This window comes from Eublepharis macularius, chromosome 4 (assembly GCF_028583425.1).
Source record: "Eublepharis macularius isolate TG4126 chromosome 4, MPM_Emac_v1.0, whole genome shotgun sequence".
In the NCBI taxonomy this organism is placed as follows: domain Eukaryota; kingdom Metazoa; phylum Chordata; class Lepidosauria; order Squamata; family Eublepharidae; genus Eublepharis; species Eublepharis macularius.
The window spans coordinates 151,751,789-151,765,091 of record NC_072793.1 but is presented as its reverse complement, the minus strand read 5'-3'; the positions used below and the strand labels follow the sequence as shown (position 1 = coordinate 151,765,091).

Sequence of the window (13,303 nt, the reverse complement as noted above, 5' to 3'; positions counted from 1 at the left end):
AGGTGACACAATAGTCCTGCCACTGCATGGTGACTCTGTGTAAGAAAAGGCTTGGCTTGGTGGAAATGTTTGTTCTGTGGAAACCCCTAAAAACCCTGGCCTGTATCCAGCCACGTGTGCACAGAAAGTATGCAGAATTTTTCCACATTCCTTTCCATTCTTGTACCTCCTGGCTCCTGGAAAGATTATTCCTGGGGTTGCAGGATTCATATGGAGGAATAGCCCCCTCCTCAGTACTGCATTACTTTTGTTTATTTAAGCTTCCCCATCTTGGGCATCAGCTTCTTAAAAATCTAAAGGGGCCAGTTGGGGAAGGGAAATACTGGAAAGATCGGTGTCTGTAGGTACTTTCCACTTGTGCTTTGTAGGAGCCAGTCTTATGATATTCCATGCTACTATCAGGGCCAATTGACTTTAGCTTTCTTTGTATCAGTATGCCCATATGAATGAAGCTTTAGAAAAGCAAGCACAGTTGTGAGACCACAACATTGAAGTTTTGGCTGTGGTTTTCACTATTGGCATATTATCCGAAGCATGTAATGAATTTTTAACTATAGTGCATATTAAAAAGTTTCATTTACGAGCTCTCTTAAATGTACCTTCTTACTAAAGATTGTATCTGCATATGAATACAGATGCCCTACACCTGAGGAATCCATTTCAAAAAGATCTCATTACTGTTTATTATTAAATGTGCACATTGAGCACAATATGTGTCTTCTAGTGACAAGTGGATGCCACAGTGATTATTTATGAACGGCTTAGGTGCCCATTCTATGAACAGAAAAATAAACCATGGAAGACTCTTGGCACTTCTGTGCCAACGTGTCAAATTACGTTCTTCTGATACTGGACAAACTGGCTTTAATTTTGTTTTGTACATTACAGGCACTACTTTCTGTGGTTCTAGTGAAACAGTGACAAGCCATTGTTGGTTGTTAGAGGCCTTAGAAGTCTTTCACCTCTCATGATCCTCCTATGCTAATATACAGCTCAGACTGAAACTTTCTTCATTTGCAATGAATATTGTTTGTCACGATGTCCAAATGGGAAGAAATGACAACCTGTGGTTTGTTATTTTTGTTTGAAACCCTGGTTTGTAGTCAAGGAAACAACCCATATTGTTATGGATGTCATGGCATACAAATTTAGCTTGTAAATCAGGATATTGTCCACCTTGGACCCTATGCATGGGGGGGGGGGGGATGGCAGAAGAATTTTGAAGGTTCCTTCCTGTAATGACAAGGTGTGATTCCTTATGTCCGGCAATAGTATGTATATATATGTGCAATACAATTTGGTAGAGGGAGGGATCATCCAGTGAATTTAAGAGCTCTCATATCACTTGCATGCATGAGTATAGGAAATATATACACTACCTTGTGTGATTCTTGCATGTCCAACACACACAGTTTGAACCAATTGCCAGCATGTGTAAATTACATGCATTGGGAGTGCATGTTCTTTTCCTGTGCCGCAATAAGAAAATTTAGTGGTTCTTTGTCATAGCCGTGTATGGGAAATTGCTATCAGCTTTCACTTGCATAACTACTACATTTCTTTTAACTAAGTTACAAGTGGAGTGCACAGGCTTTAAGGACTTGACAATAGAGGAGGCATCTCTTGCTATGCTGTTTCACTTGGTCAAAGCTTGAAAGGCTAACATCTAATTTAGACAAGCTTGTGTTCGTCCCTGTAATTTCTTGTACTCTTATGTTTAAATTCTCAAGCGCTTGCACTTCCAGCAGCATGCAGGTTTCCTGAGGCTCAGATTGTCCTGGAATGAGAATCCCAGGTTTTTCTTTATCTAGTTGCTGACCCTCATGACTGAACAGAACATTGTCATGTACCTGCACTGCCTGCCTGTGTATGTACCCATCCTGCTCCCAAATATGCCTGCACCTTTACTAATGGAACAAATCATTTTGGCTTTTTTTGCATTGCATGATTTCCCTCTCATGCAAATTTTCGTTTCAGTAGGTTTGGCCCCATCTCATTCTGCCCTGCTGCGACTATTTTCAATGCAGTTTAAATTTAACTGGTATTTTTTTTCTCCATAGCAGAGGCCGCAACAATTCCTTCACCACCTCCACCACCAGCAGCTCCTCCCCCTCCTCCCAATTTGGATGTGCCAATGCAGCCTGACTCACAGCCTGTTAACAGCACAAGCCGGGGCGCCTTACTCAGTTCCATTCAGAATTTTCATAAAGGAGCTTTGAAGAAAACAGAAACATGTGACTACAGTGCTCCTAAAATCAATTGAAACTGTTTACACCAACCCAGCTTGGATATATTTTGTGAGTTTACCTTAGGAAGAGACTTTTCTGAAAATTTGATTTAACCACTGCCTTGTGGTTTCTTTTTACAGCTGCTTCTTTAGAGCCATTTCAAGCTTTTTTTTTTAGATAAATCTTTTCAGAGAGTAGCAACACTATTGAGGATTGCATTTGGGGGGCAGTAAGAAAAGTGTCAATTCCAGCTTAAAGGAACTCTTTAGGAATTATTATTTTTGGTAGGCAATACATTTCTTTTTGTCCCGTTTTTTAGGGCTTTTGGAAGCCTAAGCCTGATATATTGATGTTTCAAGCATTTTTGGTTTAACTGTCTAAAAGTCACTTAATCAGAAAGTTATAACACTGATAAAGTTAGGGCTGTTTCTCTCCCTACAACATATTGTTAGTCTATAGATCACTGTTAATACTGCTGACACCCCTGTTCTTAAAATGTCCACACTTGGAAGAACATTCAGTTCAGGAATTAATTTGGTATAGAACTTCTGCATTTATTTAAAACATGGGGGACAGTTTTCCATCAAACCAAAATTTTTCTAGATAATTTGTTGAGCTGGAAACTGAAAGTTGTATAATTTAATAAAAATGTCCTTTTTTGGATTTATTCAAACCGTTAAATTGCACTTTAAGGGATTATTAGGAATCCATTTTTAAAGTCAAGTATATTATCAGTGTGTGTTACTATGCAGAGAATGTCAATGTGTATAAGTTCATGTAACCTGTGATATACTCAATCATATTTTTATTAAAATAAATGTCAATGGAATTTCATTGGTCTTATGAGAGATGATGCAACAGTTTTACGTTTTGGCAATGAAACAAGACTGCCTTGAGATTCTACTTGTCTGAAAGTGATAAACACAGCACCAAAGTTTGTTTTAATATAGATGCATGACTTTACAAGGTCATGCCGCAGCTACAGTACAAGCTCTCCCCCGCCCCACAGCCAGCAAAAGGGTATTCCAATTTTACACAACTGTTTCTGTTCATGTCCTTTCTTTCAAGCTTTATAGATTACAAAATGAGCAAAAGATTCTTGATATATTAAGGATGTCACTTAAAGTGAGACCGATCAATTATACAATGATAAACAATATTGCCCTACAATAACAGTTCTTTACATAAAATACACATTACAAAACATGAAGTCTGTCAATTCCCCCTTTATATTTTCTTCTTAGAAGTAGGATGGGAGGCATTATAGGCCTCGTAACAGATTATGCATCCAATATCTTTCTTTCTCCCCTTCCCCGGCACAGCTTGCAATATTAATGACAAAAGCGTTCCATAAATATTTTTAAAGATTTAAGTCTGGAAGAAAAGCTTAAATATATACACGAAAACTAGATATTTAGGGTTTTCTTTATTGCAAATATTATATCCTTTACTTGAGGTATGCAGTTCTCCTCCAAAGTCTTTGCATAAGGCATAGGAACATCTGCACCAGTGACACGAACAACCGGAGCATCCAAGTGGTTGAAAGCAGCACCTGGAATCAGAATGAAGGGTTAAGATGAGGAGAGGGAGCCCTGAATCTTCTGTCCATAGTACAGCTGTGGTTTTTATATACCTATATAAAATGGATGTGTATAGATAGGGCTAAGAATTGACACATCAGCTCAAAGTTGCATCCATAAAGATTGTGCTTCTCGTCTCAGGCAACCTAGGGGGAGGGGTGGTGAAATCCTTTTCTTCCTCTTAACATGTATATAAAACATTGCCTTTTCTGTCAATTTAATCTCCAGTTAGATAAGCAGCACTTATAAATATTACCCACAATTTAGGATTTCAGAACCTTCAGGTGCAACGAAAGATCTCACTTGAAGGCATGAAATGGCTCCTACTACAGCTGACAGACCTACACTATTGCAGCTGTCCTTACAGAAAAGGCACAGTTGAAGGGTTTGCTTTCACATCAAGAATCTAAACAAAAACCACAGCTGGGATACACTTTCTTTTTACGTGTAAATCTCTTCTCATCCCAGCTAAAAGGAAGAACACAAGTAGAAAAGAAAAGGGATAGTTAGCCTTAAGTTGAACAACATCCAACATACCTTCCATAATCCTGGCACATATTTCAGCTCCCACCCCAAACTGTGGCCAGCCTCCCTCCACTGTTACAAGATGGTTTGTCTTCATAACACTGGCCTCAATGGTTTCAATATCCACTGGCCTAATAGTTCGCAGATTTATTACCTGAAGGGGGAAAGAGAAACGAGAATGTGCCTTGAGTAGTCTTCTGCTAGCCACCATCACTTTTAATTAATCCCAGCCTTGTCATGTGAGATTTCCCTGGTGCACTGTCAAACCACAGATGGCTCCCCTCCATCTTCAGGCCTGTTAAGGGCTGAAGAACTCCCAATATTCATATTTTAAAAACAATGGCTTGGATCCACCAGGTACTCCAGCAGTAGTGTAAGACTTGCCTCTCCCCCCTCCAGCCCCAAATGCCCTTTGAAATCCAGCTTCTCAAGTACAAGGAGCCCACACGAACATCAGGACGGGTACTTGCTAGAGGCTACCATTTTCCATCTGTAGAAATCCTCCTTCAAGCAAGCCTTTATATCTTTCATGGATACAAGAGGTGCCAGAACAGCAAGAGGAGAGCTTGAATGAAGTGGAATGAATATGCTGAGAATCTCAGCCTTTGAAAAGAATTATGCAGCCCATAGCAGGCGGTAGTTGAATTCCTTCTCTTCTGCTACAGTATTTATCAATGTGAAGTTATTCAAAGCATGTAGCAATTCTTAGTAGAAAGCTCAAAAGTAGATAGTTGACTGGGCATGGGGGAGGGGAGAGTGAGTAGGATTCAAAATTGTGTGTGTGGGCGGGAAGAGTATCAGTACCCTACACAGAAATTCTACAAGCTAAGGACATAAAATGCACTTCTTTAAGCAGGCAACATCTCCAAGTAATTTCGTGAGTTTTAAACTGATTAATAAATCTGAATACCTCTTTCTATAAATAGACTTACACAAAGTTTGCTTTTAAATTAAATGGTACCTTCCTACCATGACATATATACACAAAAGCAGTATTCCTCTTAGGCCACTTTTTAAAAAAAAGTTAAGTCAAATGATATTTAAATCAATGCTTAACTCAGTGGTAGTAACTATGTTCTGCTTGCATAAATGGCACAGATTCAATCTCTGGCATTTCCAATTAAAAGATCTCAAGCAGCTCTTGGAAAGACCTTGGCTTGAAGCTCGAGAGGGCTGGTGCAAATCTGAATAGATAAAACCAAGCAAGATGCAATTTGATGGGGTATAAGGCAATATCATGTTTCATCTAAATGACTGATCAAATAGCAACTGAAACTTTAGGGTTGGCTCCAGCCTAAATTTTCCACTCACACAAAACTCTTCTCTCCATGGAATAGCATGTTCTCTCCCCACCCCTTTCTCTCTGAAATGCAGCTCCTTGGGGACAGGAGACCCTCAGGAAGAGCATGAGAGGCAAATCAGGTATCTACAACAGGAAGGGGGAATTATGAAAACTACCCCACTCCTGACATTAATAGAAAATTTATTCTGAATCCAATCTTCAAATATTTGCTTAGTCAGAACAGTTCAGATAAGTAAGTGAAAAACTATCCAAAATTTGGGATTAATCAGCAAAGCGTTGCCTGTAGGGCACGTATCACCTTGCCTTCAAAGGTACAGTTACTACCTTCTCTCCCCTCATGCAAGATGCAATAAAGTGCAACCTCCTCCCAAACTATCTTCTGTCACTCGTGACTAAGTTGTTTCAACTCTGCAAATCCACAGAAAGATGGGAATCCTGGGGAAACTCAAGATGAATATATGAAGCAGTTATCAGAATATTGCAATAAAAATAGCACAGGTATGGTTTGCTTCACTGTGAATTATACCTCGCATTCCACCCCATCTTTGGCAAGAACAGCAGCTGCTTCCATACAATGGCTAACGGGTCGTGAATGAGACACTAAGGTAAGGTGGGTTCCTGAAACAGAGAATCACAGCAATGCTAACACTGGAATGCAGATATTTCTATTTTTCTAGAAGTGAAAGATCATCTGCTGGCCACCACCCTGCCCCAAGTTTTTATTTTAATTTATGTTTTATTGTAAAATGCATTCTTTCCTTTCGTAACTGTGTGGTCTGTGCTTACTGCAGATAAAAGGTACAAACACAGTAAGTACACTGGCTTGATAATTTCCCATCTGCCATGCTAAAAGCCAATCCAATTGCTGGAAAGTAAAATTAATGGACAGTAAAAATCCCCTTTAGTGCTGTGGGTTTAATGAAAATATTTCCCTAACATATGCAGAAGTGCATACTTTCACGAACGATGGGCAATTTCAGGTAACATGCCGATGGACATTAACTGGCATGCATGAGCGCTGGCTGGAACGTATGGTTTTAAACAGCACAGGCTTTTTAAAATGCATCTAATATGTAAAGAGGGAAGAATTTCTCAGAACGCAGGCCACTGTAACACTGCAAAGAGCTAGTTTTTCTTACCTTGTTTTTCTATCTTAGCCTTCCCAATAGGAACAAGGAAGTCCTTTGACAGAGCTTCCTCAGACATTTCAAAGGGAACACCATACATCAGTTCATTTTCCAGCATTACAACTACGGAGAAAATAAGAGAATATGCATTTGAAAAACTTTATGATTCACATGTGTATTAAGCCACAAGTATGCAAGTCAACAGTGGGAGGGGACACTTTAGATCAGCACCATGGAACCAGTTACCCAGACCTTTTCTGCACAGGTGATTTATTCCTCTCTTTTTGAGTGTTCACTCCTTAAGGATCAATTTGTTTGGGCGACCAACCTTTCTGCACACCACTTTTAATCTTGGTGTGGATGCCATCTATTTTGTCCACACCGCCATGAAATAAAAGAGGGCCATGTGGTGAGATGTGAACATCATCATTGGTGTCACTGGTGCTGTCACATCACTGCCACCCCCTTTTTTATTTTCATGTATGCCCAATCATTTTATTACGTTATGATGACCAAAGGCACCCAGTATTAAGGCATTAGTAGTAGAAAAAAAATAACAAAAGAGAAATGAAAGCAAAAAGAAACCCAACATGGTACATGTGCCATGTTGGCGTACTCATTCCAAACACAGAACTTTTAAACTAAAAAGCACAGAAAATGAAATCTTGAAAACACCACATTGAAATCTGAAGGGGGAGATAAAAGTCTGGAATTTGGAAGAGAACCCAAAGAGGTATGGGGCTAAAAGCAGTGAAAAATCGCCTGAGCAAAAAAGGCCTTAGTAAAATTACTACTACCTCCCCACGCAGCTATTAGCCATAGTAGGTAAAACTGATGTATTATAAACGTTTGTGCCTTTCCCCCTATTGGGTTATAACAGCAGCTCAAGCTCTACTAATAACGCAGCTTGCAGAGGGGAGGAGCTCAATCTCATCCTCAGGCCACTCCCCCAATTCTAAATGGATTCTGCTACAGATGGGTTTTTTTCTGGTTGAAAATTATGTTGGTAGATCTAACCATAGTCTCCGGCTTCATATGTTGTTTGACTCAGAGTCTGGTTAGGTTCTTAAGTTTGGCACTATGGAAAAAAACAGAAGTGAAAAAAAGATGTGTGTGTTAGCTTGGGCACAGCCTACAGGAGTCCCAGAAATTTGGATTTGGGGGTGCAATGTACCCAGGAGCCCTGAAAATTCCTTAGATGGATCAGTCTTGATACCCATGGATTTGTAGCACTTGAAGTTAGGAATGCATGTGTGGATCTACTTACTACAGCTCAGCTTCAGTGTAATATCCATTTTTATACAGTCACTTGAATGGTATCAAAGGTGAGTTGATCAAGTCATGAACTGATAACATGAACAGTTGGAAATCAAGCACCTGGCTTGTTCATGGAAAAAAATAACATTATAGCTCATTTTTTGCTGTTCCTGGTTAGCCTAATTCAATTTTTAAAATTATTTTTAAAAATCTTCCCTCCTAAATTAGTATGTTCAAATAAGTGACTAAAATTTTCCAGAACACAAATCCTGTTTGCTGTCTCTGAGCAACTTCTTTCCATTTCTAAACTTTTGGGCAACAGAATACTTTAAAAACTTGTAAGCAGCATTTGCTTTAGATTCAGAAGTCAGAGGAACTCTAGATGGGGCTACCAGTGATCAGCAAGTGTAGACGGTCTCTCATCTCCCTATATTGCAACTCTCTATATCAAATGATCTGAAGTTCACTACTCTCTCTTTTCCAGAGTCCAAAATTATTATTCAAACACTCAGCAACTTTTCCTGCAAAGTCAGGAAAGGCAGCAAAAAAAGAAAACCCACAAGTTGCTCCGGCTCATGGTTCTCTAAAATCCAACTCAGAAAACTGTATTCATGTAAGCATATTAAATGCAGGTGTGCATAATTATATCTGGGTGGGATGCCTTTTCTTTTTTGAACATTTGGCCCCACTCGCTCATCTCCTTGCTGTAATGCAAGCAGCAGTTAAAACTTCCCTCAGTTTCCAAAACTGTTGGTGAAATTGCACCAGAGGCTGTGAAAGCTATTTTCAAAGTCCCCTTGGGCTCACAAAGCTGGAAACCGGGTCTAAGATTTAAGGAGTTTAGTACATGGTTGGAAAACATTCTATTGCAATATCTGGCCAATAATAACAACTTAGACCCACTTTGGTTCAAGCACAAGGAATAAGAGTGGAAAGAGTGGAATGAATGGTACTTATGAACAGTGCATTTATGTAATGATAATGTGCTCATTTCTCACCTGATCCTGGAAAAGTTTCAGCACACGGCAAATTCCAAAAGGTAGGTTTGCATCTGAAATGCCAGAGCTGCAGATGCAACCCAAGAAGTTAACACCTTAGCATTACATACACACGGACACAGATCTTGTGGCTTCACTCACCTGGATTATCATCCCGGATTGACGTTTTGAGGAGACCTTTTGCATCCTCTGAGCTCCAAGGACTCACTACTTTCAGTCCGGGACAGTGCCCATACCAGGCTGCGAAACACTGCGAATGTTGGGCTGCTACTCCTGCTGAGGCTCCGTTTGGACCCCTGAAGACAATGGGCACAGGCACCAACCCAGAAGACATGTAGTAGGTTTTGGCAGCCGAGTTTATGATCTGATCAATGGCTTGCATAGAGAAGTTGAAGGTCATGAATTCACAAATGGGCCTCAAGCCAGCCTGTTAAGATAAGGCAGATGTGTTAACAGCTCTCATTAACATGCTTTTAAATACAAGAATGAATTGTCATTTTATATATACAGCAATGCTTTTATTTTAAAATCCCTAACGAAAGTTACATACCATAGCAGCACCTACAGCAATTCCAGTAAATCCCATCTAAAAAATGGCAAAGAAAAAAAAGTGAAACTAAAAATTTTAGCATCACAATGACTTGAAAAGAGGTTCTACTGAAAATGGCTGGCTGTACTGGGGAGGGGATCTTATTAGGATTCAGTATTAAAACAAATTAAAATGAGCTCTGAATTTGTACCTCTGATATAGGAGTATCGATTATTCTTTTATCACCATATTTCTTCCAGAGTCCTCTGCTAATCTACAGATGTAAAAAAAAAAAAAAGGAGCGGGGTGGGGGGGGGGAAGGCAGGGATTAAGTTGTTGCTCATTTGCCTAAGTATCACACTGATGATACCCTTTCTAAGCATTCTTACCTTGTATGCACCATCATACTGAGCAACTTCCTCCCCTAGCAAGAAAACTCTCTCATCCCTCTCTATTTCCTCATCCAGGGCCTGATTTAAAGCATCACGGACAGTCACCTGTTGATGAAAAGACATATTGAAACCACAATCCAAACTGTCTAGAGTACCCTCACTGAAACTTTATCATCATCTAGGATGAATGATATTTTGGTCGCAAGTTTGGTTGGGAATTCTTATAGCTTAGAGCGCTTAATGGGATCTGTCTCTTAGAACAGCACAAAAGAAAGGCAAGGCAATGTGGCAATGGTATTTCCCAAGAGACATCTACATAGAATCCTTGGCAGGTCTATTCATGGGCTTACTCTTAGGAAAGTGTTTTTAGGATAGCTCTGATAGTTTAGCACTGGAGAACTCATCCATTATTTGCAGCAATGCAAGTCTCTGAAGAAGCAGCAAGCTGGCCAGCATGCCAGTCAGATGTGGGCAAGACTTGCTCTTTTCCATTTGCTAAGTTTGTCAACAAGGAGATGGGGGAGGGATCAAAGATCTCTTTAGAGGGTTTTCTGACCATGTTGTCATGCAGTGGAAAGGATCTTTGAAGAGCAATAGTCATGAAAAATTCTGCTTAGTATTGTATGTCTTTCTTCCTGGTTCCTAATGCTCACTTTTGTGCTCAACCAAAAAGGTTATTTCCATTAGGTTAGCAACAGTATCAAGATCTCTTCAGCACTGTAACTGCTTCAAAGCAAGATACTGGGAGATCTGACATGGAGACTAAATATTCACCACAGACCACCCATTGTAACATCTTTGCTCCATTGTCCCAAAGCACGTTTTCAAAATCAGAAACATATTGCTTAACACCTTTCAGCCACATTGTTGTCCTGCAAACACACTTCACAATGGACAGGGCTGTTAGTTTTCTACCAACAGGTTGGTGTTCCCACAGAAGGCTCTCACACCACCCACTATAGAATCAATGATTTACTAGATGTCGTCTACAAACAGCATCATACAGCCTTTGCCATGATAGGAGGAGCCTTTGGGGAAAATGATGCCCCAAAGTACCAGGCATGCATACATAGAAAATCCTCCTCCCACCTTCAGAAGAGCAAATCTTCAAACCATTACAACATATTAAAACACTGTATTCATTGAAAGATTTTAGCAAAGATTTTTTTCCTGTTACCAAGAATAGTAACTATAAAAATGTGGACACATTTTTCCTTCTCCTCAAATATTTGCCCTGGCATAACCTCTCCTGTTCCAGCAATTGGCAAGAGACATCTGCTGCCAGTGAACCCTGAGTGATTGCACAGATCTGACTACTCGGGGCATGACAGCTGCATGACAGCTACAGCACAGTGAGGCCCTTGAAAAGCATGTACATGTCAACATAACAAGGTATTTAACTCTTTGTATATGGCATTAGCATGCCTGTAGATTGTAGCAGAAGACTGCTGATGTAGGAAAGGAGGCAACTGGAACCTACAGATTCAAAAAAGGGAACAACAGTACAAATAGCATTCCACAAACAAGTCACACATGTTTATGTAACACATTTTTCTTGCCCTTTCCTCTAAGGAACTCAAAGTCCCTTACATGATTCTTCCTTATTTTATCCTCACAACAATCCTGTAAGGTTGGTCAGGAAGAGACAGAGTGATTGGTCCTAGGTCACAAGCAAGCCTCAAGAGTGAAGATTTGAATTTGATCTCCCAAATCCTAGTTCAACACTCTAACCACTATACCGTACTGGTATACTTTCTCCACCAACCCTGAGGGGGGGGGGGAAATCCCAGATCACTTACCTCCCTTGGTTCAAATACTGTCTATTATCTGCTTCCAGCACCTGCTCATAGATCACATAGACCAATACAGTTTTCCCTGAAGCGTGCAGGATCTGTGCATTGTCCAGCACAAAGCCCTAAAATCCACTCTTCCTTCAAGAAGGGGGAGAGAGAATAAGGCCAAGCGATACTTTTCGCGAGCCACCCCGCCAGGAAGCTGGGGGACAACTGCCAAAATGAAGGGAGCATCGTATCTTCCGAGCGTGTGCAGTGCCTTTTCACATGTGCTCCTTTCCCAGGTGGGACTTTCAACATAAAACTGAGACCCAGCACCGTCCAGGGCAGAAATGCAAATACTGAGGAGGGGAGGGGTTCCGTTCCCACCCTATTCAGCAGCCTCATCTACAACGCTTTCTCCCGCAACAGCACCAAGCGGACCCCGACCTCCACCAGCAGTGTTTCTTCTATTCACCCTGAAGGGTATCCCGGCTCCAGCCTCCTTTACCTGAGCAGCAGCAGGCACAGAGGCGTGGAAGCCCCGCCGAGGAGGTCCTGGAAGACGCCCGGCTCTCACCAGCTGCCCACACCGGGCCAAGCACCTCAGCGTACCCCCTGCGGCCGCCATCTTGAATCTGCCCTCAACCTGGACATACCCCGGCGTAACCCCGACGCCCCGCCCTAGTTCATGCTCTCCTATTGCTTAGCAACAAGGGGAAGAGGAAGAGATTAGGCGGGAGCGCACCTCAGCATGATGGGAGTTCAGCTTGACGCAGTGCTGGATTCACTTCCGCCCTTAGTTCAACGTATTAGCAAAAGTGATGGGGAAACTGGGCGGGGAAGGAAGGATAATGGGCGGCCTTGAAGTGACTGCTGAAGATAAAAGTTGTTAGCTAGCAGCTGTGTGCATTCAAATTAAAATATACCCCCCACGCAAACATATAGAACACAGTGCCAATACCTTTTATTAGGACCAACCGAAAGCTCGCATACTGTTATGTCATTTGGTTGGTTCCAATAAAAGGTATCGTGTTACTAGGGTTGCCAACTCATGCTTGGGAAATACTTGGGGGTGATACTTGGAGAGAGAGAACAGAGTTTGAGGAAGGACTAGTCCTCAGCAGGGTATAATGCCATAGAGTCCACCCTCCAAATTTGCCATTTTCTCGAGGGGAACAGATATCTGTTGGCTGGAGATCAGTCGTAATTCCAGGATATCTCCAGCCCCCACCTGGAGGCTGGCAACCATACTTGTTACGGTATTATGTGGCTCGTGCTGTGGCATTTAAGATGCATGTATTCGCCTCAGCAGTGTTTTTGGTTGGGGGTGGGCAACACTTTTTCTTGAAGTGTTTTTTTGCTGGGAATCTAAAGCAGCTGCAAACAGAATGGGATCAGTTGGAGAAAGTACACTACCACAGCTTTTTAATGCACCCTGTTATGCTAATGTGGCTGAGTTTTGATTACTTGGAAAAGTTGCATGATATTTTGTGTCAGTTTGGTTGGTCCTAATAAGATTGTTACATAGATTTTGTGTGGACCAATATAGCTGTTGATAATTTCCCCCTAAATACATAACATTATTAAAC

The 13,303-nt window shown here is 41.1% G+C and overlaps 2 protein-coding genes across 3 annotated transcripts in view; one reads left to right on the top strand and one right to left on the bottom strand.

The window, feature by feature from the left end:
- PXK (PX domain containing serine/threonine kinase like) overlaps positions 1 to 2,949 on the top strand; it is a 54,346-nt gene extending 51,397 nt beyond the window's left edge. For both annotated transcript variants that reach the window (XM_054978366.1, XM_054978365.1), the window contains exon 18: positions 2,061 to 2,949. In XM_054978366.1, coding sequence (XP_054834341.1) covers positions 2,061 to 2,263 — 203 coding nt within the window. In that variant the 3' untranslated portion in view covers positions 2,264 to 2,949. The remainder of the gene's footprint in view (positions 1 to 2,060) is intronic.
- A 199-nt stretch (positions 2,950 to 3,148) lies between these two features.
- Positions 3,149 to 12,388, bottom strand: PDHB (pyruvate dehydrogenase E1 subunit beta). Its single transcript, XM_054978367.1, has 9 exons — positions 12,223 to 12,388; positions 9,937 to 10,044; positions 9,759 to 9,821; positions 9,569 to 9,604; positions 9,160 to 9,445; positions 6,776 to 6,886; positions 6,163 to 6,254; positions 4,346 to 4,487; positions 3,149 to 3,780 (listed from the first exon to the last, which is right to left on the bottom strand). The coding sequence occupies exons 1-9, from the start codon at positions 12,340 to 12,342 to the stop codon at positions 3,635 to 3,637; spliced, it is 1,104 nt and encodes a 367-aa protein (XP_054834342.1). The 5' UTR covers positions 12,343 to 12,388; the 3' UTR covers positions 3,149 to 3,634.
- Between the last annotated feature and the right edge of the window lie 915 nt (positions 12,389 to 13,303).

Bases quoted from the DNA above. Each gene is read 5' to 3' on its own strand.
- PDHB (XM_054978367.1), bottom strand. From the start codon at position 12,342: ATGGCGGCCGCAGGGGGTACGCTGAGGTGCTTGGCCCGGTGTGGGCAG. The intron at 6,255-6,775 runs GTAAGAAAAACT...TCTCTGTTTCAG, and splicing joins GGCTAAGATAGAAAAACAAG to GAACCCACCTTACCTTAGTG. The intron at 3,781-4,345 runs GTATGTTGGATG...TTCTGATTCCAG, and splicing joins ATGTGCCAGGATTATGGAAG to GTGCTGCTTTCAACCACTTG.